Source organism: Marmota marmota, unplaced genomic scaffold, assembly GCF_001458135.2.
Source record: "Marmota marmota marmota unplaced genomic scaffold, marMar, whole genome shotgun sequence".
NCBI lineage: Eukaryota > Metazoa > Chordata > Mammalia > Rodentia > Sciuridae > Marmota > Marmota marmota.
This window is the reverse complement of record NW_026000005.1, coordinates 51,518,262-51,542,438: the sequence shown is the minus strand read 5'-3', so window position 1 is coordinate 51,542,438 and position 24,177 is coordinate 51,518,262. Positions and strand designations below refer to the sequence as shown.

Below are 24,177 nucleotides of genomic sequence, written 5' to 3'. Positions count from 1 at the left end.
CACAGTAAGAGATTAACAACAACTTAAAATAAAATAGAACAATTATAACAATATATTATAATAAAACTTTGTGCTTTGGAGACATTATTAAGTAAAATAAGGGTTACTCGAACCCAAGCAGTGTGATACTGCAGCAGTCATTTATTTGATAACCAGGATGGCTACTATGTGACAATCATGACTAAGTAACTCATAGGTAGGTAGCATATAGATCATGGAGACACTGGATAAAGGGATGAGTCATAACTCTGGTAGGAAAGAGCAGGGTGGCATAAGATTCCATTCTTCTACTCAGAATGGTACACAATTAAAAACAGAAATTGTTTACTTCTGTAATTTCTCATTTAATCCTTATGGACTGTGTTTGACCTCAGTTAATTGAAACTAGAAGGTGAGGCTAAGGGTAGGGGGACTGCTCTTCTTCCATCTTATGTTTCCCCCATGTTTTCATGTGCTAGTTCATATATGTGATAGCTTAAATAGAATTTTGGAGAAAAGCTGGAGAGAAAGCAGTGGCAGTTGACTTTTATGAAGACAGGGATAGTGGGACATGAAAATTTAGGACATACTTTTGGAGTGTAAATTTTCAGAGTTCAGATAAAACATTTTGCTGGCTTTCTCCTGAGGCCAGTTGTCTTCCACTGTCTAAAATGTCTAGGCTTCTCTGTAAATGTTTATTGACTCGGGGACTGTGTTGGGGCTGGTGGCCCCAAGTTGCAGGGATTTTCTTCTGTTGCAGTCTTGTTGTGATAGGTTATTAACACATGGAGCCTTTGAAAGCTTACTATTTCTGAAGTTCTTTCTTCTTGTTTTGGTCTAAAATCAGTTTTTTTTCTTCCCAAGATTCTTCTTTAGAGAAGGTGTCTTAAGTACTTGATGCTTTTAGTAATGAAATTATCAGGGGAAAAAACCTTGTTTTCCTCAAATACCTAGTGGCCTTAAAGTGCCCTCTGGGGCATCATTCATTGCTTTTATGTTGACTGTAACTGCTGGAAACAAAGCTCTATGTTAAACAACTGTCCAGGAAGTATTTTTAAAAATAAGTTTGTCAAACAGAAAGGAGGAATTTGAACTTGTCTCAAAGTGGGGGAGAGCACACTGCTGTCCCCTTTGAAAGTCCGTCCTGGATGACCGTCCTCTGCTCTAAACAGGTGTTCTATGTTTCAGGGAAGGAAGCTCAGAAAGGATCCCTTCTTTTTGAGGACCTCCCTCCGGCCAGCAGTACTGACTCAGGTACAGTCTTCAGGCTCTCCCAGGTGTGTGTCAACGTCTCTACTCATCCTGGGATTGTAGTTGTCTCAATCTTTCTCCCTTTCCCCCATTTTCAACACACAGATGTTTTAGGTGTTGGACTGTCTTAAGTTTTGAATCCATGGCATCAGGTAAGGCAGAAAAATCTGCTAGTCGCTAGCCCTGAGAAGTACTGCGTAAAAATGTCGCAGTTTCCTCTGGGTCATTTGAGTGCTTATTCTACTAGTTGAAAAAAGTTCAACTTTTTAAGGCAGAATTTTTATTTCCTTTGCAATGATAGGACTTTAAAATAGGTTCAAGATGTTATTTGTTGCAGTGAGTTGCCACTGGATTGACACGAGAGCTTTGAGTTTATTCCAGTACCTACATAGTGTCCTGGTGGGATGGATTCTGAAATTCAAGCCTGTCCTCCTTTGTGAGCTCACTGGGTGTTTTGCTGTGTTTCAGGACCAGGGGGACCTTTGCTCTTTGATGATCTCCCACCTGCCGGCAGTGGCGAGTCAGGTAAGGGTGGATGTCCTGTGTAGGCTTGACTGGGGTTTGGGATGGTGTGGCGTCGCAGTGCAGCCCAGGTGTGGTAGAGTGCACAGCACCCTTACGTGGAGCAGAAACTAGGTGCTTCCGTGCTGTGTCACTGTGGGGACTAACTTATTGGGGCTCGGCCTGTTGGAGCTAACAGTTTACTCTTAACTTAGTTGTTAACCTTTTACACATTCTTTGTAGTCTGTTACTTTGGTTTGCCTATGTTCTTGCCAGACCCACGTGTGTTGGGCCTGTTCGTATTATTGTGTGGTCCCCCTCTCAGCAATGTTTCTTTTTTGTCCCTGTTACGTAGAAGGGAAGAGTAAACTCAGCTGTCTCTTAGTTGTTCATAGTGCAGAAGACCACGAACTAGTAAATTAATAAAAGACAACAAATTAGTAGGTAAATAAACTATTACTAGATTTAACCACCACCATTAACAAGCCTGATTTTTTGGAGAGAGAATCTTGCATCAAATATTTTGGATTTCTTGAGAAGACCACACATTCTTCTGAAGCAGCAAAGAACCATTTATGAAAATTGACCAAGTACTAGGCCATGAAATACACCCCATAAAGGATCTGTTTCTTTTTTGTGGTGCTGGGGGTGGGACCTGGGGCCTCACGCCTGCTAGGCAAGCACTCTGCCACTGAGCTACATCCCCAGTCCTTTTTAATTTTTATTTTGACACACAGAGTCTCACCAAGTTACTAAAGCTGGCTTCAAAGTTGTGATCCTTTTGCCTCAGCCTCCTAAGTAGCTGGGATTATAGGTGTGCACCACCGCACCCAGCTAAGGATCTTTTTATTTTTCCTCAGGATTCAGTTATCTGGTAAAGCATATGCTGAATGAATGGCTGCATACTTCAGACCTAAAGGCAGACCATTTATTTGGATAGCACTTTCATGTGTTGGACATTTGGTATAGCAGGCACCCTGACATGTGTTGGACATTTGGTACAGCAGGCTCATGTACCTTGTCCTCATTGACTTTCAAACAGCCCTCTGAGGGGACAGAGTTCTCAGCTATGTAGCAGATGAGGAAACCTAGGCTAGAAGGTTAAGTACTGACCTAAAGGGACATGTCTCTGAACCTAGGTGTCCCTCATTCCCAGCACACAAGCACTGCAGGGGCCATTAGGTGTGGCTTGAAGCTCAGGTCCGTCCCCCTCAAGTGGGAAAAGCAGACTTTTATAGCGAGGGTCTGGGGCATGTTACTCTGTGAGCTGATTCTGGATGTGGCGGTGTGTTTACAGGTTTTGCAAAGTCCCTATTTATCAGTATGGATCTGTGGATATAAAACATGTGTATGCTGTAGGCCAAGAATATGTGCATTTTTGCTACCAAGAAGCCTCTTATACAACCTCTTTCAGGGCCAGGATGATTCGGGGCCTGGATATCGCTTGGTGTTCTCCATTGTAGGTCCACAGCACCGCCCGTGCACCCCAGCTCCTCGAGGTCCTGGGCCTAACTACTTCTGACTGTCCTTGCTGGAGAGATCATTCTGTCTCTAGGGTGGGGTGGAGCCTCGTCTGCAGGTGACTTTTTCTGATGGTCTACAGCTGTGTTTCTGTCTTGACTTTTGCTTTATTTCCAGGTTCTCTTGCTGTGTCAATCTCCCAGACCATAAAGAATGAAGGAAAAGGAGCAAAAAGGAAAACTTCTGAGGAGGAGAATGGCAATGAAGAGCTTGTGGAAAAGAAAGTTTGTAAAGGTTTTCAGACAGTTTGAAAACAAATGTATTAGACTTCATCTTTTAAACTAGCCCAGAGCAAAACCCATCTCGGCTTTCTAGTTAGAATACTTCCTTCTGCCTGTGCACTTGAGGAGTGGGTGGGGCTCCCTCTGTGGACAGCTCCCAGGAGGACCTTGCTTTCTCCTGGGACCCTGCCTTAGGTCCCAGGGGAACATCTGCTCCTCAGGAGTAAGGAGCACTGGTGCCCTGCTTTCCTCTTCTGCTGGGATGGTTAGTGTGTTGGCCACTCCGGCTCCTGCTGACGCCCCAGTCTTTGTTTACAGCTGTTACTTAGCATAGAGTAATGGGAAATAGCTGTGGGCTTTCATTTCCTGTCCTGCTCTGTCCTTGGCACAAAAGTCCTCAGTCAGAGTTGTGGGAGAGGCCGTTGTGAGCCCACGGCCTCAACTCAGCCTGTAGCTTTCCAGAGGACAGCTTTTCTCAGTGCCAGTTTATTAGTTACCTGGCGCCAGGTGGCACATGTGAGCTTAAACCAGCCTAGCCTTTAAGGTAACCAGATTCTGTGCCTCTGAAAGCCTTGTTTCTCCTTGTGTCCTCGTTGAAGCAAAAGCAGCAATCTTATCACTCATTGACATTCTTTACCAGCCTCACTTGGATACATATTTTCAAAGTATTTGGGGTGTACGCTACAGTTTTCCCAAACTGGGAGTTTTTATGTCCTCATTAAATTATCACAAGACTGGATTTGCGTAGGATCCCTTTCCCTGGTGCAGTTCCATCTCTGCAGTATAACAGTACTTCCCTTGACCTCCTGCTGCTCTCTCTCTGACCTCCTTAGGCAGAGTATGTCTGTGCTTGCTGACCATCTTCCCACCCCCCGTCCCTGCTCCTGCCCCACGTGCAGCCTCTCAGCCCAGCCTAGCCAACAGTGCTCTGGTTGTGGTTAAAACTTGCAGCTGGGAGCAGTCTTGAGGACTGTCATTGGCTTGTTTGTGTCTTTAGGGCACTGCTGAGTAAAGCTGCTGAGCCTTCTCTCATTGCTCTGGGATGGGGGCTTCCAGAGGGCAGGGCACAGTTTTGTATTGGCTTTTTGTTCTCTTCCCCAGCCTCTTCGGTGATCTTTGGTCTCAAAGGCTATGTGGCTGAGCGGAAGGGTGAGAGGGAGGAGATGCAGGACGCGCACGTCATCCTGAATGACATCACTGACGAGTGTAGGCCCCCATCCTCCCTCATGTGAGTGCTGTGTTCCAGCAAGCCTGCTCATGTGAAGCTCTCCTCTGTTCTGCCTGGCATTTTGGACTGAATCCAGTTTCTGACGTGCGGTTTGGATTGCTTGCTTCTGTATCAGTGCTTCTTAGCTGGGGTTATTTTTTGTCCCCCAGGGGCATTTCTCAGTGTCTGGGGACATTTTTGTTGTCAGGGTTGGGGGAGGGGGTGCTACTGGCCTCACAGAGGCCAGGATGCTGATGAACATCTTATAGGCACAGGCCAGCCCTCAGCTGCCCAGGCTGCAAGATCACAGGGCTACAGACAGGTGCCGCTGAGTGGGAAGTGACTCCCATGTTATGGACTTCAGGGTATGTTACTCTTACCAGAAGCTGAGCAGCTTTGGCAGAATATTTTTTTTTAACCGCAAATAAAAAGTTTAATTTCAGAAACTGAATTCATCATTTATAAATACACTAAAGCATAGTCCACTCGAATTGAGAGAGAGCGAAGGTACAGTATTCAACAGAAAGACAGCTTCCTAGGGGGCCATGGCAGAGGAGCGTGTCGCCTCACCCACAGTACCTAATGGTCTGAAGTGACGTAGAACAGGAACCTTTTTCAGATGTTAAAGCAAACACTGACAACTGATAATTTCACTCTGATATCCTGGGATTCTAAAATACCCCAGTGATGGCTGAACCTTCCCTACTATAAAAAAAGAAAAATCTAAACGCCTAAGGCTAGCCTCACTGCTGTAGCCTGCCAGACACCCCATTGGTCACCACTGCCTCCAGGGCCCGGCCGTGGTCCCAGCACACAGAGCTCCACTGCTCAGGGATGCTTGGTCAGAGGCCTGGCAGAATATTTTTATTCTGCATCCTGGAGGACAGAATTGGGAGCCACTAATTTCTAATTGAATAGGATCAGGGAGAGGCAGTACAGATAACCAGGACCCAGAAAGACCATGACCTTGAGGAGAAGAAAGACAATGAGACTTTTCCTGCAGCTGTGAAAACTGAAGGGAAGCCTTCTGATAAGCACTCAGCAACCACAAGTTTGGAGATAAGGGGCATTAACAACGTTTCACTACACATATAATGGTGTATTGAATAATCACAGCTATGTATATTACATGTGCAATTTCCATAATCCAGAATTACATGATGTGCGCACTTCATACTTTGACTAACACCAGATGGCCATCAACACACACTGTGCTTGGTGGTGAAGATGGGGGGACGTTTGCTGCAGGCGGCTGTCACGGGGCCAGGCCAGGTGCATGCTCACTACCACTGCTCGCCTAGGTCATGGTGTGCCTGGGAGCATGCCAGGATTGCACCAGTGGGGCCTGTGGGATCCCACTCCCTTCCCCAGGAGGGAAGACCTGGGTTCAGCAGGCAGATCTTGTAGTCCTGCCGCCCAGAGATGCCAGCTGCAGGGCAGCAGCCCCTAGCTCTGAGCCAGACAGGCTAGTCTCTCATGGCTCATGTCCCTGAGCAGAAATGGAACCCCAGACATGGAGAGAAGAGTGGCTGCACAGGCAGGCGGCTTTCTCACGGCATCTTTGATGTCTCCCTGACGGTTTTCTTGATTTCTTGTGTTCCACATGTGTGGGGTTTTGGTAAGACTTGAAAGGGAAGAAGGAATAATACTAGTATTATGCTTTTAAAGTTAGATATTAATTTTTTTCTATAATAGTTCTGGAATTTCCCTCAGTTCTCCCCAGACCCTCACTGGGATTGAAACCAGGGATGCACTATCACTGAGCTGCATCCCCAGCAATTTTTTTTTTTTTTTTTTTTTTTTTTTTTTTGGTGGTGCTGGGATTGAACCCAGGGCCTTGTACATGCGAGACAAGCACTGTATAAACTGAGCTATATCCCCAGTCCCTAGCCCTTTTTTTCCTTAGTTTTTTATTTATATATGACTGGGGAATGCATTACAGTTCTTAATTACACATATAGAGCACAATTTTTCATATCACTGGTTGTATACAGTATATTCACACCAATTCGTGTCTTCATACCTGTACTTTGGATAATAATGATTCTCACATTCCACCATCATTAATAACCCCATGCCCCCACTCTTCCCCTCCTACCCCTCTGCCCTATCTAGAGTTCGTCTATTCCTCCCATACTCCCGCTCCCTATCCCAATATGAATCAGCCTCCTTATATCAGAGAAAACATTCAGCATTTATTTTTTGGGGATTGGCTAACTTCACTCAGCATTACTCCGTCCATTTACCTGCAATGCCATGTTTTTATTCTCTTTTATTGCTGAGTAATATTCCATTGTGCTTTTTATTTTTATTTGGAGATAGTCTTGCTTAGCTGCCCAGGCTGGCCTCACACCTGACTCTTCCCAGCTCTCATAGACATGTTTGACTATTGGATCAGTGGATCAGTATGCGTTAATGTTTAAAACCAAACCTGAGGTTGGGGTGTGGCTCAGTGATGGAGTGGGTGCCTAGCATGTGTGTGGCCCTGGGTTTGATGCCTAGCACCAAAGAAAAAGAAAAGAGAAAAACAAGTCCAAGTTAAATAGGAAAGGAGCTGTGAGTTTTAATTTCATTGTCAATTTAATTTCATCAGTTAACAGATTTTGATTTTTTTTTTAAGCAAGTGTGGGTTTTTAACATTTAACTAAAATGCCGAGAGTTACTTAAATGCCTGTCTTGGGTACTGTTTTCGCCTCATTCCTCTGGGTTGCCCAGCTTCCTTGTCTCTGTGCTCACTGTTGGAGACCAGATGTGGAGTTTCACTGAGGAGGTGCCATCTCTGCAGTGAGAACCCCACTGATACTTGGTTTGTTCTTCCAGCACTCGGGTTTCGTATTTTGCTGTTTTTGATGGACATGGAGGAATTCGAGCCTCAAAATTTGCTGCACAGAATTTGCATCAGAACTTAATCAGGAAATTTCCTAAAGGTGAGATGAAAAAATAAATCAGTGTTTATTTTGGTTTTGCTGTCTGTTGGGTAGTTGGTGTGCTGGTTTGCTTTGGCAGAAAGTGATTAATGGCTCTTAAAATTAAGAGTGTGGGGGCTGGAGTTGTGGTTCAGTGGTAGAGCGCTTGCCTAGCATGTGTGAGGCACTGGGTTTGATTCTCAGTACAACATTTAAATAAAAAAGTAAAAGTCCATTGACAACTAAAAAATATTTTAAAAAGGGCTGGGGTTGTGGCTCAGTGGTAGAGCTCTTGCCTACCACTCATGAGGCACTGGGTTTGATCCCCAGCACCACATTAAAAAACTCAAAACAAAATGAAGGTGTTGTGTCTTATCTACAACTAAAATTTTTTTAAATTATTTAATTGATTTTATTTTTTTAAAATACACGTCACTGCAATTCTTATTACACATATAGAGCACAGTTTTTCATATCTTTGTAGAATTAAAAATTTTTTAATTTTTAAAAAAGTGGGTTGAAGGCAAGCGGGGGCGCTGAGGCCACCCCCGGGGGCGGTTGTGCTCCTTGTGTCTTGAACTTCGAGGGTGTCGAGTGTCTCACCTGCCTTCACCTGGGGAAATGGCGAGCGCACACGTGGCGGGCACTGTTCCATAGGTGAGGAAGTGGAGGTGGCTCTTTGTCATGGGAGGACGTCAGTCGATGTATGCAAAGTACAAAGCCAGTATGAGCAGGGGGAGGCAGGCTTCACGCCTTGAGAGGTTGTTGCTTTCTTGGACCATCTGTAATAGGAGATGTGATCAGTGTGGAGAAGACCGTGAAGAGATGCCTTTTGGACACTTTCAAGCATACCGACGAGGAGTTCCTTAAACAGGCTTCGAGCCAGTAAGTATAACTCTGTGCAGAAGAATGGGGCACTGTTTTCCTGAACGTGCGTCAGGCCTTCCGATACAGATTAATACTAGTGCTCATGTCCGAAAAGTGCCCAGCACCAAGTAAACCCTTACAACCACTAGATAAACTTGAAACAATAAAAAAGCAATGGGTTAGTCAGCTTTGCATCCCATAATGAAATGCCTGACCCAGGCTTCTTATGAAGTAAAGAGTTTTATTTTAGCTCACAGTCTGGACTTCAAATCCAAGATAGAGTGGCCCATTGGATTGGTCCTCTGGCCAGAGTAGCACATCAGGGTAGGAACATGTCAGAATCAGTGCTGACATCTTGGACCAGGAAGCAAAGAGGAGGAGCAACAGCCGGGTCCCACAGCCTCTTCAAGGGCATGCTTTGACAGTACCCTCAAGTGAATGCTTGCAGCAACATACTGGCCCACCTTGCAAAGATCACTGTACCCCCAGTGGTGTCATCCTGGCTCAAGCCTTTGATGTGGGCATTCGGGGGCCACTAACCCTGTTCAAACCATGCAGCATCATGAAAATGGTCGCTTTAGAGTCTGAGCAACTTCTTCTTCTCTGGAACTTGACCTCTGGGTGTTTGCCTGTGGTGGTGACGGCATATCTGATGTTTCTCCAGGAAGCCTGCCTGGAAGGACGGGTCCACTGCCACGTGTGTCCTGGCCGTAGACAACATCCTGTACATTGCCAACCTCGGAGATAGTCGGGTATGTGGCTCTGAGCCACCCACATCTTATGGGGGCCCTCAGCGAGCACTGGCTAAGTGAGGTCAAAGTGGCAGTGGCAGGCTGGGATTGTGGCTCAAGGGTAGAGCGCTCACCTAGCACATGTGAGGCCCTGGGTTTGATCCTCAGCACCACATGAAAATAAATAAAGATATCCAACTATAACTACAAAATATATATATTTTTTTTAAGTGGCAGTGGCAGTGGCTGGGTCAGACCTTCTGGTGGGGTTGCTGCAGCAGGCTCTGCCACAGTGTGACTCCTGGGAGGGGACCAGCAGCTAAAGTCAAGGCAGTCTGTTCCTTGGGGAGACTTGTGCCTCACAGCAGTTTTGCCTTTACACCGTCCTTCCTCCCCTCCCTCCCACCTACCTCCTGTGGGTGTGCATGCAGACAGCGCACTCTGATACCGTGGTTCAGAATTTCATCTGTTCGCAAATCCTTAAACATTTTTCTGACCTCAGATGGTAATGAACGAAAGCATTAACCCCTGCATCTCTAAAGTCCTTGTGATTTTGGAATAACTTGAAGTTGTAGCTAAAGAAGTACCAGGTGAGGCTCCGCTCAGCCACAGTCCCAGTCTGCCTGGTGAGGGAGAGAAGCCAGTGAGGTGAAGTTGTGGGATGGATGCAGGGCTCTGAGGGCTGGCTGCGGACGGTCCCTCCCTGCTCCATCAGGATCTGGTGTTTAGTTTCTGTTTTACAATACTGGGGATTGAAGCCAGGGCTTCGCTTGTGATAGGCAAGCCATCTACCAATGAGCTACGAACCTCTACGAGGTTCTCCCGAAGTTGCCTGGGCTGGCCTTGAACTTGGGATTCGCTGCCTCAGCCTCCCAAGTCACTGGGATTACAGCAGCTGCCATGCCCAGCCTGTGTGCAAGTTCATTGCCCCTTTGCCAGCCAGCCCCTGCACTTCTTCAGTTGTCACAGACTGACACGCAGGCACCCGCTTCATATCCATGTCCTGGTACTTCTGAGCTGGTGCCACAGGGAACATGGAAGTCCCTGCCTGGTGGGAATGTTCTGTGCCCCTTTGCTAGACTGGCTCTCTAGCATGCTCATATTTGTATCAGTTGACTCCAAATAACAGAAGGAAAAGCAGCCCCCAATTTTTTTTTGAGCTGGGCATGGTGGTGCATACCTATAATCCCAGCAGCTTAGGAGGCTGATGAGGCAGGAGGATCGCAAGTTCAAAGCCAGGCTCAGTAACTTAGCAAGAGCCTGTCCCAAAAAATAAAATAAAAAGGGCTGGGGGTGTGGCTCAGTTGTTAAGCATCCTTGGATTCAATGGTACAAAAAAACCCAGTTCAAATCCTAGCTCTGTTACCTCTGCTCCAAGCCTTAGCAGCACCCTCTGTAATGAAGCAAGAGAAGAGAACATGGACTTTGATTGTGGCCTTAATACTGTTGACAGCCTACCTTTGGTAACAGTGCTTCTCTTCTGTGTTGGTGACAGTGTCCACAGTGAGCATTCAGCTGTGGTCATCCAGCAAAGTTTGCACCAGAGCTGAAACCAAAGCTGGAGGCTGCTCACCCTGACTGCTTTGCTTCCCCCATGAAGAGGCTGCTTGAGTGTGGCAGGGCTACTCTGTGACAACTGAAGGAGTACAGGGGCTGGCTGGGAAAGGGCCAGGCGTTGTGGCACTCCCCAGGAATCCCAGATACTCAGGAGGTTAAAGCAGCAGAGTCAGCATGGGCAACTTGGTGAAACCCAATCTCAGAATTTAAAAATAAAGAAAAGGCCTGGGGATGTGGCTCAGTGGTGCAGTGCCCCTAAGTTCAGCCTGCAGTTCTGTGACTTTTCTATTTGACAATTTTTGGATGCTTGATTCTCTGAACTTCTGTTTGGCAGCTGGTAGATGAAAGTGAAATGCGATTGTTGACCTTCCTCTTCCACTGGTAACTCTAGATTCTCATAATCTCCATCTTCGCAGGCAATCCTGTGTCGTTATAACGAGGAAAGTCAAAGACATGCAGCCTTAAGCCTCAGCAAAGAGCATAACCCAACCCAGTATGAAGAGCGGATGAGAATACAGAAGGCTGGAGGCAACGTCAGGTAAGCAGGGACCTGAGTGCTAGCGAGAGCAGGCCACTGGTTGCACAAGAGCCACCAGACCTTGGCGGGGGCCTTTCCACATCATGGTCCTCCACCATGACGAGACCTTCTCTCGGCTGCCACTGGGGAGCACGTGGATGACTGCTGTGGGATTTCACGTGTCCAGGGGAAGCAGAGTGCATAGAAAACATGTCTCCCTACACTTGCAAAGGGACAGAGTGATGGTCATTGTCTGCAGCATTCTCTCTCTGCCTGGGAAATATGTTTTAAATACTTAAAAAATATTTGTTGTATTGAGTAAATTAACAGTTTTAGGTGAGTTCTCCAGAAAGAACATCTTAAGTGGTTAAGATAGGAGAATTCCAAGGCAGGGCCAGTGTGGAACCAGCACATGTAGTGCTGGCTACCTGGGAAGCTAAAGGCAGGAGGATTGTTTTAAGTTCAGGAGGTTGAGACCACCCTGGGTAACATAGTGTGACCCATCTCAAAAACAAAAACCCACCCATTGCTGTCTTTAGACAGCTGGCATCATCACAGAGCTGCTGTCTCTGGGTTGCTGGGAACAACTTCTCAGGCACAGAGTACTACATGTTATCTGGCTCTGTCTTAAGCAATTCTTTTCAACCCTAAATCACTGAAGACCATGTATCTGATGGTTTCTCATCTGCCATCCCTTCCAGGAGGCCAGAAGAGGGCTTTATAGTCTGCACTGTGTGCTAAGAGAACGCCACTTAAAGGACCCTGCGTTTTGCATTGACGTCACATTTGTTTTCTGTTGTAGGCAAGAAAGAAGTAATCCTGTCAGTGTAGCTGGGAGCAGTTTGTCTCTGAATGCAGTTTTCTCTCTGTTGGCTCAGGAAGCCTGCGCTGCTCCGGCTGAGTGTGGCCAGTGCTGAGGGCCCTTGGAGGGGGTGGGAGCTCCTGCGGCGTGTTCAGCCTGCTGGGCTGTGAGGGGGAATTGTGGCCACCGTCTCTGCAATTTTCAGGAGCCATGATGGGGTCACAGTCCTGGTTTTAGGCTTCAACATTGCTGTTTGCTTGATGTTTGCCACCACCACTGCTATCCTGGTGCCTGCTGTGGAAGTTAACGCCTGAGGCTGTGACCCTAACGTTGGTGTCCTCACCTCCTCCTTCTATTCTTTTGGCTAGCTTCTTAAAAAGATTTTGATATTAACAGTCCTGGGGCAGAATGTAAAGCCAGTTGTGAGGAGGAGCTTCCTGTTTTCCATCCCATTTAATTCAGCACAGATGTTCAGACACCTTAGCAGTACATTGATAGCACGGGCTTGAGTGAGCCCCTCATTTTAGAGAAGTGGGGTGAGAGGCCAGAGCCAGGCGGTAGCTCTGTCTCCAAGCAGTGGAGCTCTATGACCTGCTTGCCTGCCACCCACCCGGCATTTCCGTGCTGAACAAGACTTTAGCACTTGGATTCAGCAGTTAGCATTTGGTTTTGGTTGTGTTTGTCTGTGTGCCAGGCTGAACTGTTGGAAAGATAGTTGTAGATGTGATGATTTAACACCCTGAAACCCTCAGTGTACGGATATTCTGGACATAATCACTGACCGGGTCACACCTAAGACAGTAGCACTGCCTTTGGTCATCTTGGTTGTCTGAATCCTCTCTGTATGCAGAACTCTCTAGATGTCCTAACTGCCTTGGCTTCCTGCTAGGACTTGGACCATGCTGGTCCAGGACAGCAGCTATGTGGGGGGAGTCACCTGTGTTCTGAACCTGCTTGTTTCATTTTTGTGTCATTTCTGGATTTTTTCTGGAAGTTAGATATAAAGCCTTTAGGTTCAAATTGAGTGTTTTTAACAAAGGCATCTTATGGGGGTGCTCTGTACACAACAGCCCCTTCCTTCGCTGGGCATATGCTGTTCTCCAGTGAGGCCATGTCCCACACCTGGCTACGTGCTGATAGCCAGTTCTAAGGCTCCAGGTTCCCATGCGTGAGCAGCAGGAGGTCTGGGGGTACTGTTCTCTTTCCTGTGGGCCTTTCAGTTTTAGCTGTCCTTGGGGACCCCTGTGTGGGTCTGTGTTTCATTAGATGGCAGAGGTGACCCTGTCCTGTGACTCTTCCACTTTGTCGGCACACATCTTGTAAGGAAAGGCGCTCTCCCTCATCAGTAGGAGGTCATACAGTGTCTTCTAAAGGGTGGGGTACAAGAAAGAAAGAAATTATAGTACATGGGGGGGAAAAAAGAGTGGGGTGAGTGTTTAATTCTGTCCTTGTTAACAGTTTTCAGAGTGAGACAGTGACTGCAGTCAGGGTGAGTGTCTTGCCTGTCCCTCTGCATCTCACATCTCCCTCACCTTGTGGATCACTGTGTGCTGATGCACATGCTTAGTTCTGTGTGTTAAGTGGTGTTCTCCTGCTTTACCCGAGCACCACAGTGGAAGCTCCTTCAGGGTCTCCGAGTCCTCTTCACACAGTGACTTTAGTCTTTTAAGAACCAAGGTCCACATTTCTGGGTAGTGTCACTTAAGTCTTGAGTCTGTTTAAGGACTGGCAGAGCTAGGAAGCAGCACGTTTAAAATGAGGAGTTTAAGAGGCTGGGGACGTAGCTTAGTTGGTAGAGTGTTTGCCTTGCATGCACAAGGCCCTGGGTTCAATCCCAGCATCAAAACCAAAAAAACAGAATAAATAAAATTAGGAGCTTACATTGCTGTTTCTTACTCAAATGTAACAAGGTAGGCTTTTCTCTTCTTTAATATTTACAGCTTGCTCTTTTATGCTGAAAATCTTGGTTTCTAATACTAGTATATTTATTTGTCAAAACAACTTCAGAATCATAGTATGGAAGTTACCACTGTTATGAGGTTTCAGCGTCCCTGCTGTTCTCTTGTCCTGGGAATGACCTTGACTGCAGAGGAGCTGTCAGAACTCTGCCTATAAAGTGAAGTCATCATTCACTGTGGTTTTGTTATTTGGTTATTATGATCATTAGTTTCAGTTTCTTTTTATTTTGGGGGCCTTTTCCCTCTTGTTAATGGAAAATTGGAACCTCTGTGCACTGCGGGTGGGAAGGTATGTGTGGTGCTGAGGATGGAACCCAGGATCTTGTGCATGCAGGTGAGCAACTCCACCCAGGGGTGAAAGGTGGTGCAGCCACTATGGAAAAGAGTGTGCACTTCTTAGCAACTAAGGAGAGTCACCACAGGATCTAGCAACTTCACATCTAGGCATGTACCCCAAGGAAATTACAAGCAGAGACTCAATCAGGTATTTGTACACTGTGTTCACAGCATCGTTCACAGTAGAAAGGGGAAGCAGTCCATGTGTCTGGAGACAAGTGAACAGATAAGCAAAACACAGTGTACAGGAAGGAATGGTGTGCCGGCCACGCGGCAGCATGGACGAGCTTGAAGACACTGCACTGAGTGAAGCAAACCAGTCATAGGGACAAGCACTGTGATTCCATCAGGGTGCTTGGGGTCCACTCCAGAGATAGCAGAATGGGAGTATTGGGCTGGAGAGGTGCAGAAGCTAGTGCTTAATGGAGATGGAGGTTCAGTTTAGGAAGACTGAGGAAGTTCTAGAGGTGGGTGGTGGTGATGTTGAGGACAGTGTGAGTGTACTTCTATCAGACTGCACTTGAAAGTGGTTACTATGATCAACTTCATATGATATGTATTTTACCACAGTAATAAAAGAGTGGGGCACGGTGGCACGCGCCTGTATTCCCAGCAGCTTGGGCAGCTCAGACAGGAAGATCATGAGTTCAAGGCCAAGCTCAGCAAGGACGAGGCAATAAGCAACTCAGTGAGACCCAGTCTCTAAATAAAATATAAAAATAGGGTAGGGGATGTGGCTCAGTGGCTGAGTTCCCCTGAGTTCAATCCCCAGTACCAAAAAAAAAAAGAAGGAAAAGATTTCCATTTTTTCCTCACCTGCATGCACAAGATCCTGGGTTCCATCCTCAACACCACACACACCTTCCCACCCGCGGTGCACAGAGGTTTCAATTTTCCATTAACAAGGGGGAAAAGGCCCCCAAAATAAAAGGTTTTCGTTTCCTGGTTCACAATCTACACTGAGTGAAAAGACATGTTCAAGAATGTCATGCTTTGTTCTCTGTTCCCTTCACTCTATTTCCCGTTTTTTCCTGGTATTTACTACAAAAGTAAGCAAAACCTGTGCCTGTGTTCTTAGTTCTCCTACTTCCTCACACTGAAGGTAGTTATGCAGCAGGGAGTTTCTCTGAGATGGTGAAGACAGTGGTTTTCATCTCACAAGGAAGGCATCAGGACAGGTTATTGTCAGTACCATGTGCCCAGAATCCAGGCAAGTTCTGATCTTTCCTGATTGAAGAGACGGTGCTGGAGCCAGGTTTGGTGGCACACTACTTGATCCCAGCTCAGGAGGCTGAGGCAGGAGGTCCCCAAGTTCAAGTCCTGTGTGGGCAACTTAGTGAGACCTGTCTTGGGAAAGATGAGAGAAATAGGCCTGAAGTGGAGACCTCATGGTCTCTGTGGCACTGGTCGTGTTAACCCTGGTTTTGGGCGTCTGCCATTCCTTGGATGGTGAGGAAGTGCAGCTGTCACCTCCTAGTGCTTTGCACTCCTCAGTCACAGATAGGCTGCATTGAGACTGCTTGTGTCCCTACGTTTGTACACACGTAGAGGACCTGAGGTCAGAGCTGTCTCCACTTTCCTTAGCCTAGTTAGTCTGAAGCCCACAAGGAGTAGAAGTCTCCTCTTTGGTTATGAAGAAAGAACTGGAACCGAGTCCAGCAGGCTCAGCTAAGATCCAAGGGCTGTTGAGCAGCCCCTCGCCTAATAGGAAGAGGCTTCTCTGGCTGGTTGGCAGGTGGGAAACAGAAAGGGAGCCACTTGAAGCAAAAGTTAGAAGTGTGTAAGGGCAGGAGACATGTCTCAGAACAGGTCTCCTAAGGAGGGCCGGCACCAACGGACAGGCATGACGTGGTAGGTGAGACTTGGAAGCCACTCCCCTAAGCCTTGCAGACCTGGAGGAAGAATGAATTTTCAGCAGCTCCTGGGGGAGGACCTGCTATGAAACTTAACCGCCCTGAGCGGCACAGGCATCCTGGGAACCGTCACATGTGGTTTGTGTCATGGTCTCAGTGAGAAGGAAGAAGCTGCTGGGGACTAGGACGCCTGTGGCCTGTTTGGCTGGATCTTGACAAAGCTGGTCAGCAGTGGTCTTGAGCTTGATCACAAGTTCATAAAGTATAAAGGGTGTGGGCTTCCCCAGGCACAGTGCAGTCCCCGCCTGGGGAAGTACTGACCTGTCTGTGGGGTGGCCTGGCATTTGCATATCGCATCCCACGCAAGGGATTACAGTGGGTGCTGGTTGCGGGTCCCTCCTAGTGTTTCCTGGGATGCACAGGCTTCTCTGGAGCCAAAGCTCATCTGTCGTTGCTCTCTGCCGTGGCAGCAGCACTTCAGGAGTGTACCACTGCAGCAGGCGGGCAGGAGAGGCAGCAGCCACCGCAGGCTCAGCTTCCTTAGATGGGCCTTGGTGCTGTGCACTGAGCTGTGCTGCACAGAAGCTGGCAGAGGTTGGGTCCTCCAGGAGCCTGTATTGCAGAGGTCATTGCACAGGATGGGTTTGTGATGGGGGGGGCCACACCAGGCACCTTGTCACTCAGTTGCAGAAGCACTTTGTTGGCCTCTCACAGTTCTTGAACCTCTGAAGCACCTCTTCAGCTGGGGCTCTTAAGACTGCGGGTCCCCGCTGCACCTGCACTCTCAGCTGTGGGTCCTGCTCACTCGAGTTCCTCTGGCTCTGTAATTTTTTTTTTTTTTGTATCCCAGGAGATGGCCAGCAGAAGTCTTGGCTTTTGTATGGATGACCGGGCTGTGAGCCACCGGGCAGGGGTGACGGATACAGAGAGGGCCAGGCTGAGTTCTGCCTCCAAGAGACAGTGGCTGAGCCCAGGAAGAGTTTGCTGCATGTGCACACACACAGTTCTTCAGAGCTTGTTGGTGACTTGGGAAGCCTGGCACTGTGGTATTGACCACTGTCAAGCTCCTAGGAGGTCAGGAGCAGCACCATGAGCTGCGACAGGGGTCTGATCTGGGCTCAGCTTAGGGCCTCGGATGTTAATGACCCACAGAACTGCATGTTAGTTGAGATCAAGAAGTGTCAGTACTTGGGCTGGGATTGTGACTCAGTGGTAGAGCGCTCGCCTAGCACATGTGAGGCACTGGGTTCGATCCTCAGCACCACATAAAAATAAATAAAGTTAGTTAAAAAAAAGTGTCAGTACTATAATGTGGATTCCATAGTCCGTAGCTTTCTCTTCTGTATTCTGCTTTTAGGATCAGATTCTCGGATGGAGTCTGAAAATGTCTCTCTTGTCTTAGGGATGGACGTGTCTTGGGTGTGCTGGAGGTGTCCCGCTCCATTGGGGACGGGCAGTACAAGCGCTGCGGGGTCACCTCCGTGCCTGACATCAGACGCTGCCAGTTGACCCCCAACGACAGGTAAACTGCCCTGCAGGCACAGGTGTGCATGTGGGGCTGAGCCTCCCGGATTCCTTCCAGTTTGTATCCAGCCTTTGCTGGGGGAAGGGTGTGAGTGACTGGCAAGGTCTCAGACACTGTGCTAGGCCTAAAGAGAGAGATGGGTGCACAGCGGGCAGTTGCGCACAGTGTGTCATGGGCCTGTGGGGTGCTCTGGGAGGCTTTGGCAGTGGAGGACAGCAGCACACACAGGGCATTCAAGTGGCAGTGTGGAAGCCTAGCCAGGCAGGTGCCGGCCATGAAAGTGGGGATTTGGAGGACGGGAGGGCTGGGAAGGTAAAGCAGTGCTGAGGATTCAGAGTAGACTGCCTAGGGCCCTCAGTTCCACTGAGGTATTTGAATTTTGGTTCATAGTTGGTGGAGAATCAGGGACGTTTTTAAGCAGAACCAGGATCGATTGAGAAACACTACCAAATTGGGCACCTCCCATTGGAGGGCCTGCAGACAAGGCAGGTGCCCCTGAGGAAACCTCTCAAGTAGTTGTCAAGGGGGTAGGAAAGAGGATGGAATGAGATGGTCATCATTACCTAAGTGCATGTATGAAGACACGAATGGTATGACTCTACTTTGTGTACAACCAGAGAAGTGAAAATTGTGCTCTGTATGTGTAATAAGAATTGTAATGCATTCTGCGGTCATGTATAACAAATTACAATAAATAAATTTTTAAGTAAAAAAAAAAAAAAAGGTTCAGGGGTGGGGAAAAATGGATTCCAGAGCCAAGGAGCCTGGCATGATGGAGAGGCTGCAGTATGTCCGCAGGAAGGAATGGAGAGGAGCACAGGAAAATGGGACCCCCAGACTGAGCCCACAAGCATGACCCTAGGGAGGGGGGCCACTGCAACCCAACAGTCTTCATAGGCACAGCCTGGGTCCCACCTCAGGGCTGCAGAGGAAGAGCACGCACTGCCTCACTCTCCTCACAGCCTCTCCCGTTGCCCACGCCTGCCTTTGTGTGCCATGCTGTGACCACCCTAGGCCTTGGGGTGTGTTTCCAGCAGCCCCCTCTCTGCCTCAGACTAGGCCAGGCCCGTCTGCCTCCCCAGCCCTGCGTTGCTGTCGCAGCTTCCCTTTATCATGGGTGTGCATGGGTGATGGTTCCAGGTCTGACTCTCAGGACACTGGAAGGTGTCCCTAGCACAGACCAGGAGCTCAGAAAATACTGGATATGTGAATGTCCAGTCAGAAGAGGAAAACAGACTGGACAGTGCAGCAGCAGAGCAAGGTGGCGACCCAAGCAGTGCCAGGAGAGTGAGCGCTGCCTTGCCGAGCCCAGGGGAGCTCAGAGACTGCTCTTGAGGAAGGGGTCCTGAAAGGGAGAGTGTGATGCTTTCAAACCAAAACAGTGGGGTGGCCCTCTTTGAGATCTTGGGCCTTCTAGTGTGAAGGTTACACCCAGGATATCCCTCAGGTCTGAGCTCACGCTTGGCTTCACATACTTGGTTAATCCCAGTGTGTACACCTCGTACCTGGTGCTGCAGGTGACAGTGCTTCTACAGAAGAGCGGCACCTAGCATCAGGGTGTCGGTCATGGACAGAGAACGGCAGCTCCACTCTTGATGTACCAAGTCCACCTCCAATTGTTTGTAAGTAGTTGGCTGCTAAAACCCATTTATGTTTCTTCCTGGTGTTGTAGGTTCATTTTACTGGCCTGTGATGGGCTCTTCAAGGTCTTTACCCCAGAAGAAGCCGTGAACTTCATCTTGTCCTGCCTGGAGGTGAGCAATTTCACAAGGGTGTGCCAGTTGTCCCAGCTGCACCTCCATTTCTAGAGAAGCGGAAGTCCCAAGGCCCTACGTCAGTGTCAGGGGCAGCCCTTGTATTCCTTATTCAACATGAGCTCTGCCTGGGGGACTCACTGGTCACTTTGCCCTGCACCCTGATAGGCACAGAGCAGTCTCAGGAGGATGACAGGGAGCAGACAGAGCCCCTGCTCACTCAGGCCCCTTTCTCATCTGGTAGGATGAGAAGATCCAGACCCGGGAAGGGAAGCCCGCTATAGATGCCCGCTACGAAGCTGCCTGTAACAGGCTAGCCAACAAGGCAGTGCAGCGGGGCTCGGCGGACAACGTCACAGTGATGGTGGTGCGGATAGGTCAATGAGGCGCTACCCGCAGGTGTTGGCTTGCAGGTTCATTCACGTGTGCACACTCTGTGTTTTGTGTACTCCTGTGGAGCTCCATGGTTGTAAATAAAGGTTTCTTTTTTTTTTTCCTAGTCTTTTGAGTCCTCATATTACCCATCAGGCTGCGTGTGCTTGCCCTGGTGTGCACTCTGCATCTTTTCCTGGTAGGACCACTGTGGGCATCGTAGGCTAGCTCTCCAAGACCACATGCTCTTTCAGCCTCGTGATGACCTCCACAGGGCCAGTTGTACTGGTTAGGGATGAGGCTAGGTCAGAACCAGGCTTTTGGAATCCTGTGGCTCCATTCAATTTTCTGTACAGAAATAGCGTTAAAAATTGTTACAGGAGCCCAGGGCTTGGCCAGAGCTAGGCCCATATACCAGGCTCTCCCTCAGGGGCCTGCCCTGCCAGGCCCCGGCAACAGTTTGGCCCGTTCCATCTCCTGTGCACTGCAGTCTGGCTGAAGGGTCTTAGTCTGCCTCCCCTGGGTCTTCAAAGGGCATGGCTCATCATGTGCCATCCAATACGACTTTGGCAGGCCCCTGGCAGGTCTGTTTGTAGCCAAGGTGGACCCTCAAAATATCAGCCCAGAGGGCCCTGCTGTGTAAGGTGAGGGATGGGTCAAACGTCAGCCTGTGCTCACACAGAACTGTCATTTTTTATTTTTTTAATATTTATTTTTTGGTGTAGATGGACACAACACAATGCATTTTATTTTTATGTGGTGCTGAGGATCGAACCCGGGTCCCACCCATGCTAGGCAAGGCCTCTACCGCTGAGCCACAACCCCAGTCCCCAGAACTGTCATTTTTTAAAAGCAGCTCTTGGCTCCTCTGAGTGTTGGGCCTAGGATGCTTTGCATGGTCTGTGGTGCTCGCTGGCCCCACCCACTGCACACGGCTTATCAGCCATCAGTCCTGGTGGTGAGCTGGCTCTTCATTGTGAACCTTTCATGTAAACCTGGGGTCTGCCGTGGGAAGACCATAAATAGAACAAAGAGCTGACGGAGCCACCCCTCCCCACAGTGTCAAAAGGTAGGTATCCATTTCTGCTTGGGGACTGGGACACTGGATTGTGGCATCCAGGAAGAACAGAACTCCAGCACCTTCGAGTCTGTCAGTTTATTTGGTAGATGTCTTCCTACAGCGAACCAGGTGTCATTCTGTGTCTTGAAGGCTGTGGTTTGTGTCTCTCTTAAGTGCCCATTCCCTTCTGGGTGAGGCTTGGCCCTGGCATCCTTGGCAAGGTCCCCCCTGCCCATGCAGGGGGAGTTCCCTCCCACCCTGCAGCTGGGGACTACCTGCATCTCCTTGGTGTTCAGCACTCCTGGTGGTTAGGGCTAAAGGGTCAAGATTCTGACTCTCAGATCCACCCCCTTTTTTTAAAATAGCTTTGTGTGGTCACATCACACAGTAACACATGTCAGTTATATAAATATCTCCTTCCTGGCAACAACATTATACTATGTAACATGCTTACATTGGGCAAATATGTGCGTGTGCAGCTCTTTCAAGGGAAAAGATAACTGTGTTAACAAACTGAAATCCAGGATGGGTGTGGCCACATCACCCCCTTATCAAAGTACACGGGAGTTGGGACCCAGGCCAGCCTGGTGCTTCTTGGTAGGGTGGATACAAGTCCTACCGAGAATCAGACCAGGCCTGCCCATGGGGCCCATAGTGGTCAGTTCACCTGTACCATTGCTTTGGCTGCCTGGGCTGGCAGGCTGTCTCCCATCTGTCAACTGGTAGGGGATGGGAAAGGGTCTTATTGACCAGCTGGCCTCTGGAGTGGGCCCAGGAGGCCTTGTCTGAAGGGTCACTGGGGGGAGTGTGGTTTCATTTGCCGAGGCACCTGGGAGGAGGACTTGGGAGTTGAGCTTGGCGCACACAGCAGGGAAACAGCTGCTGGGAGCCAGGCCTCTGGGAGCTGCTGTCCTCCAGAAGGAATTCCCTGTCCAGCCGTCCTCTGGTTCCTGAAGCAGTTGTGCCAAGAGTCCACATCAGGTCTTGAGTTCAGTGGTCACTGGGGGCCAAGCAGGTCCCTGAAGCTCACGGCAGGTAGAAGCAAGGCTGGGGAGAGGCACAGAGGCTTGGAAGCCCAAGTCAGCAGGTGAGTGGTGGGCAAGGCCGCTGCCCCAGACAGCCTGGCTCCCCAGTATGCAGTGAGGACGTGTGGTTGACTTCTCATTGGTGCCCATCAGCCCTGTGCAGAGGGCTCTCTGTAGCCCATGAGAAGGCCAAAAAAGATGGGCCCCAGGAAAGCTGAGCTGTGTGGGGCCATGTGGGAGCTAGCTCGCAGCAGAGGACACACAGTGCCACTGGGCATGCTGGACGGTTCCAAGGTGAAGCCCAGAGGGATCTTCCACTTTCAAAACATCACTGCTGGTCCTGGAACCACTGGTGTGTGTCACCTCTGTAGGGCCACCTGTAGTGGCCAGCTCTGGGCCCAACTGCAGTGACCAGTGTGGCCAGAGTTCCAGGTGGGCTTCCTTTTACCTGGGTGGCTGTCCTTCCAATTGTCTAGGTGTTGCCTGTGGCCATTCACACACCCAGGAGGACAGCACTGAAGTGGGAGCCACCACGCACCGTGAGGGAGGAGCCGCTGGCGTTGTCCAGGAAGACAGAAGCATACTGCCCCGTCTGCAGGAAGGGTGCCGGTCAGGTTGAGGCCAGGACAGCCTGCAGGATGTCTGGGCCAGTGCCCTTGCCCCTGCCCACTCTGCCTGGGCAGCAAGAGGGCCCAGGCACAGAGCAAGCATTGGTAGGCCTTGGACTTGAACCCAGCACCTCTGGCACCTAGTCTAGAGCTGTCCCCAGTGTCCTACAGTTCAGGAATATGGGAGCCAGCCCCCGCCCAGGCCAGAGTGGGATCAAGAGTCTGACAGGCTCGTGTGATGCAGGGCTGGTCTCAGGCCTGGCCTGGCGCTGTCGGCAGCACCGTGGCACTCAGAGCGCTGAGGACCACCAGCGCTGTCACTCCACACACCACCTCCTTTTGAATGAATCCACCTTCACCATAGATCCCTACCACTTGGCAGATCCCCTCAGGACTCGGGGTTTTCTGGAGAAAACGGCCACATCACAGGCTTCCGCTGTGGCAGTGGGCCAGGTGACATGAAGCGCCACGCTCACGCTTCACCAGGCCCCACAGAGGGCCTAGGTGGCTGGGAGTACCTACCCACCACAGTACGGGACCCCTCACCTATGGCTCCAGCCCAGGCAGCGCTCCCCACAGACCAGCTGGCCCCACGCACCTGCAGATACAGGACCCCGTTCACTGAGATGGTGAGAAGCTCACTGCTGCTCTCCAGGCCCACGACAGCCTCCAGGGAGCTGTGGCCAAGACAGACAGACAGCCTGCTCCAGGCCCCAGTGTCCCCACAGGACACAGTCACCCAGCAACTGTCACCATTCCCAGCAAGGTGCTTGGTCCTGGCCTGTTCATGGTGGGCAGGTTCTGAAGCTGTCTGCCTGGCCCTTTGAGTTCTTGGCCCATGCCTAAGCATATGTGGCTTTATTCCGGGATGAAGGGCTCCGCAGAGGTACCTGCAGAGGGACCCCCCAGAGCTGGCTGCAGTCTCCAACCTTCCTTAGTTGACCCCTTCTTGGCTAAGCATAGTCCTAAGTGGATACTTAGGACAGAGGATCTGGCCTGAGGCTTCCCTGTGTGAGGCTCACAGCACCTTCAGTCCAGAGACCCTGGGTGCCCTCACTGCCCTGAATGGAAGGCCCCATCCACCCAGAGGACACCAGTGAAGGGCCATCAACCCTCCCTTCCAGGCCTATGGCCACGCCCTCCCCCACCGGCTCACCACCCCAGTATTTCAAGCCCTAAAGCCGGGAGAAAGGAGCAGGGCAGGGCTTCCAATCGCCCCTAACGGGCCAGAAGTCATGGGCAAAACGAACATAGGCACGAAGGAGATCATTCTGGGCCCCCAACCCTGCTGTCCCTTCCTCAGAGCGGCGGGGAAGCACTCCTGTCATTGCTCACCCCTTTTCAAAATGATTTTCTTCCCACTTTCACCAGAAGCTAGTCACTGGCCCGCAGCGCTGGGCACGGTCTCTCCCACTTCCCTCCCCGCCTGGTGGCTGGTGGGTCATTTCTTTGGGGTGGTGGTGGCGGTGGTGCAGGTGGAACCCCGGGCCAGAGCTCTGCCACCGAGCCACACCCCAGCCCTAACTAGGAGAACCCCCGACACCGAGGTCGGGGCTGCGGGCGGCAGCGGCTGTGCGGAGCGCGCCTGCCCGACGTGCCCCGTCCCCGCCCGGGCTGGCTCGTCTT

At 49.7% G+C, this 24,177-nt stretch overlaps 2 protein-coding genes across 3 annotated transcripts in view; one reads left to right on the top strand and one right to left on the bottom strand.

Moving 5' to 3' along the window:
- Positions 1-1,081: 1,081 nt before the first annotated feature.
- LOC107138847 (ILK associated serine/threonine phosphatase) lies at positions 1,082-19,985 on the top strand. 2 transcript variants are annotated; one of them, XM_015481654.2, is made up of 11 exons: positions 1,082-1,233; positions 1,699-1,755; positions 3,370-3,486; positions 4,575-4,701; positions 7,501-7,607; positions 8,378-8,471; positions 9,118-9,205; positions 11,158-11,279; positions 17,610-17,729; positions 19,405-19,486; positions 19,731-19,985. In XM_015481654.2, the coding sequence occupies exons 1-11, from the start codon at positions 1,128-1,130 to the stop codon at positions 19,869-19,871; spliced, it is 1,161 nt and encodes a 386-aa protein (XP_015337140.1). In that variant the 5' UTR covers positions 1,082-1,127; the 3' UTR covers positions 19,872-19,985. The 2 variants fall into 2 exon arrangements, with proteins under 2 accessions (XP_015337140.1, XP_015337139.1); XM_015481653.2 differs by having other exon boundaries at positions 8,372-8,471.
- A 1,014-nt stretch (positions 19,986-20,999) lies between these two features.
- The window catches only part of Erfe (erythroferrone), an 8,813-nt gene continuing 5,635 nt past the window's right edge, over positions 21,000-24,177 (bottom strand). Inside the window, exons 9-10 of the mRNA XM_048808861.1 lie at positions 23,150-23,228; positions 21,000-22,535 (exon numbers count right to left, since the gene is read on the bottom strand). Of these exons, the coding sequence (XP_048664818.1) occupies positions 22,437-22,535; positions 23,150-23,228 (178 nt within the window). The 3' untranslated portion in view covers positions 21,000-22,436. The remainder of the gene's footprint in view (positions 22,536-23,149; positions 23,229-24,177) is intronic.

Coding starts and splice junctions, on each gene's coding strand:
- LOC107138847 (XM_015481653.2), top strand. CDS start 1,128: ATGACCGTCCTCTGCTCTAAACAGGTGTTCTATGTTTCAGGGAAGGAA. Junction 1,234..1,698: donor GGCCAGCAGTACTGACTCAG/GTACAGTCTTCA, acceptor GCTGTGTTTCAG/GACCAGGGGGACCTTTGCTC. Junction 4,702..7,500: donor AGGCCCCCATCCTCCCTCAT/GTGAGTGCTGTG, acceptor TTGTTCTTCCAG/CACTCGGGTTTCGTATTTTG.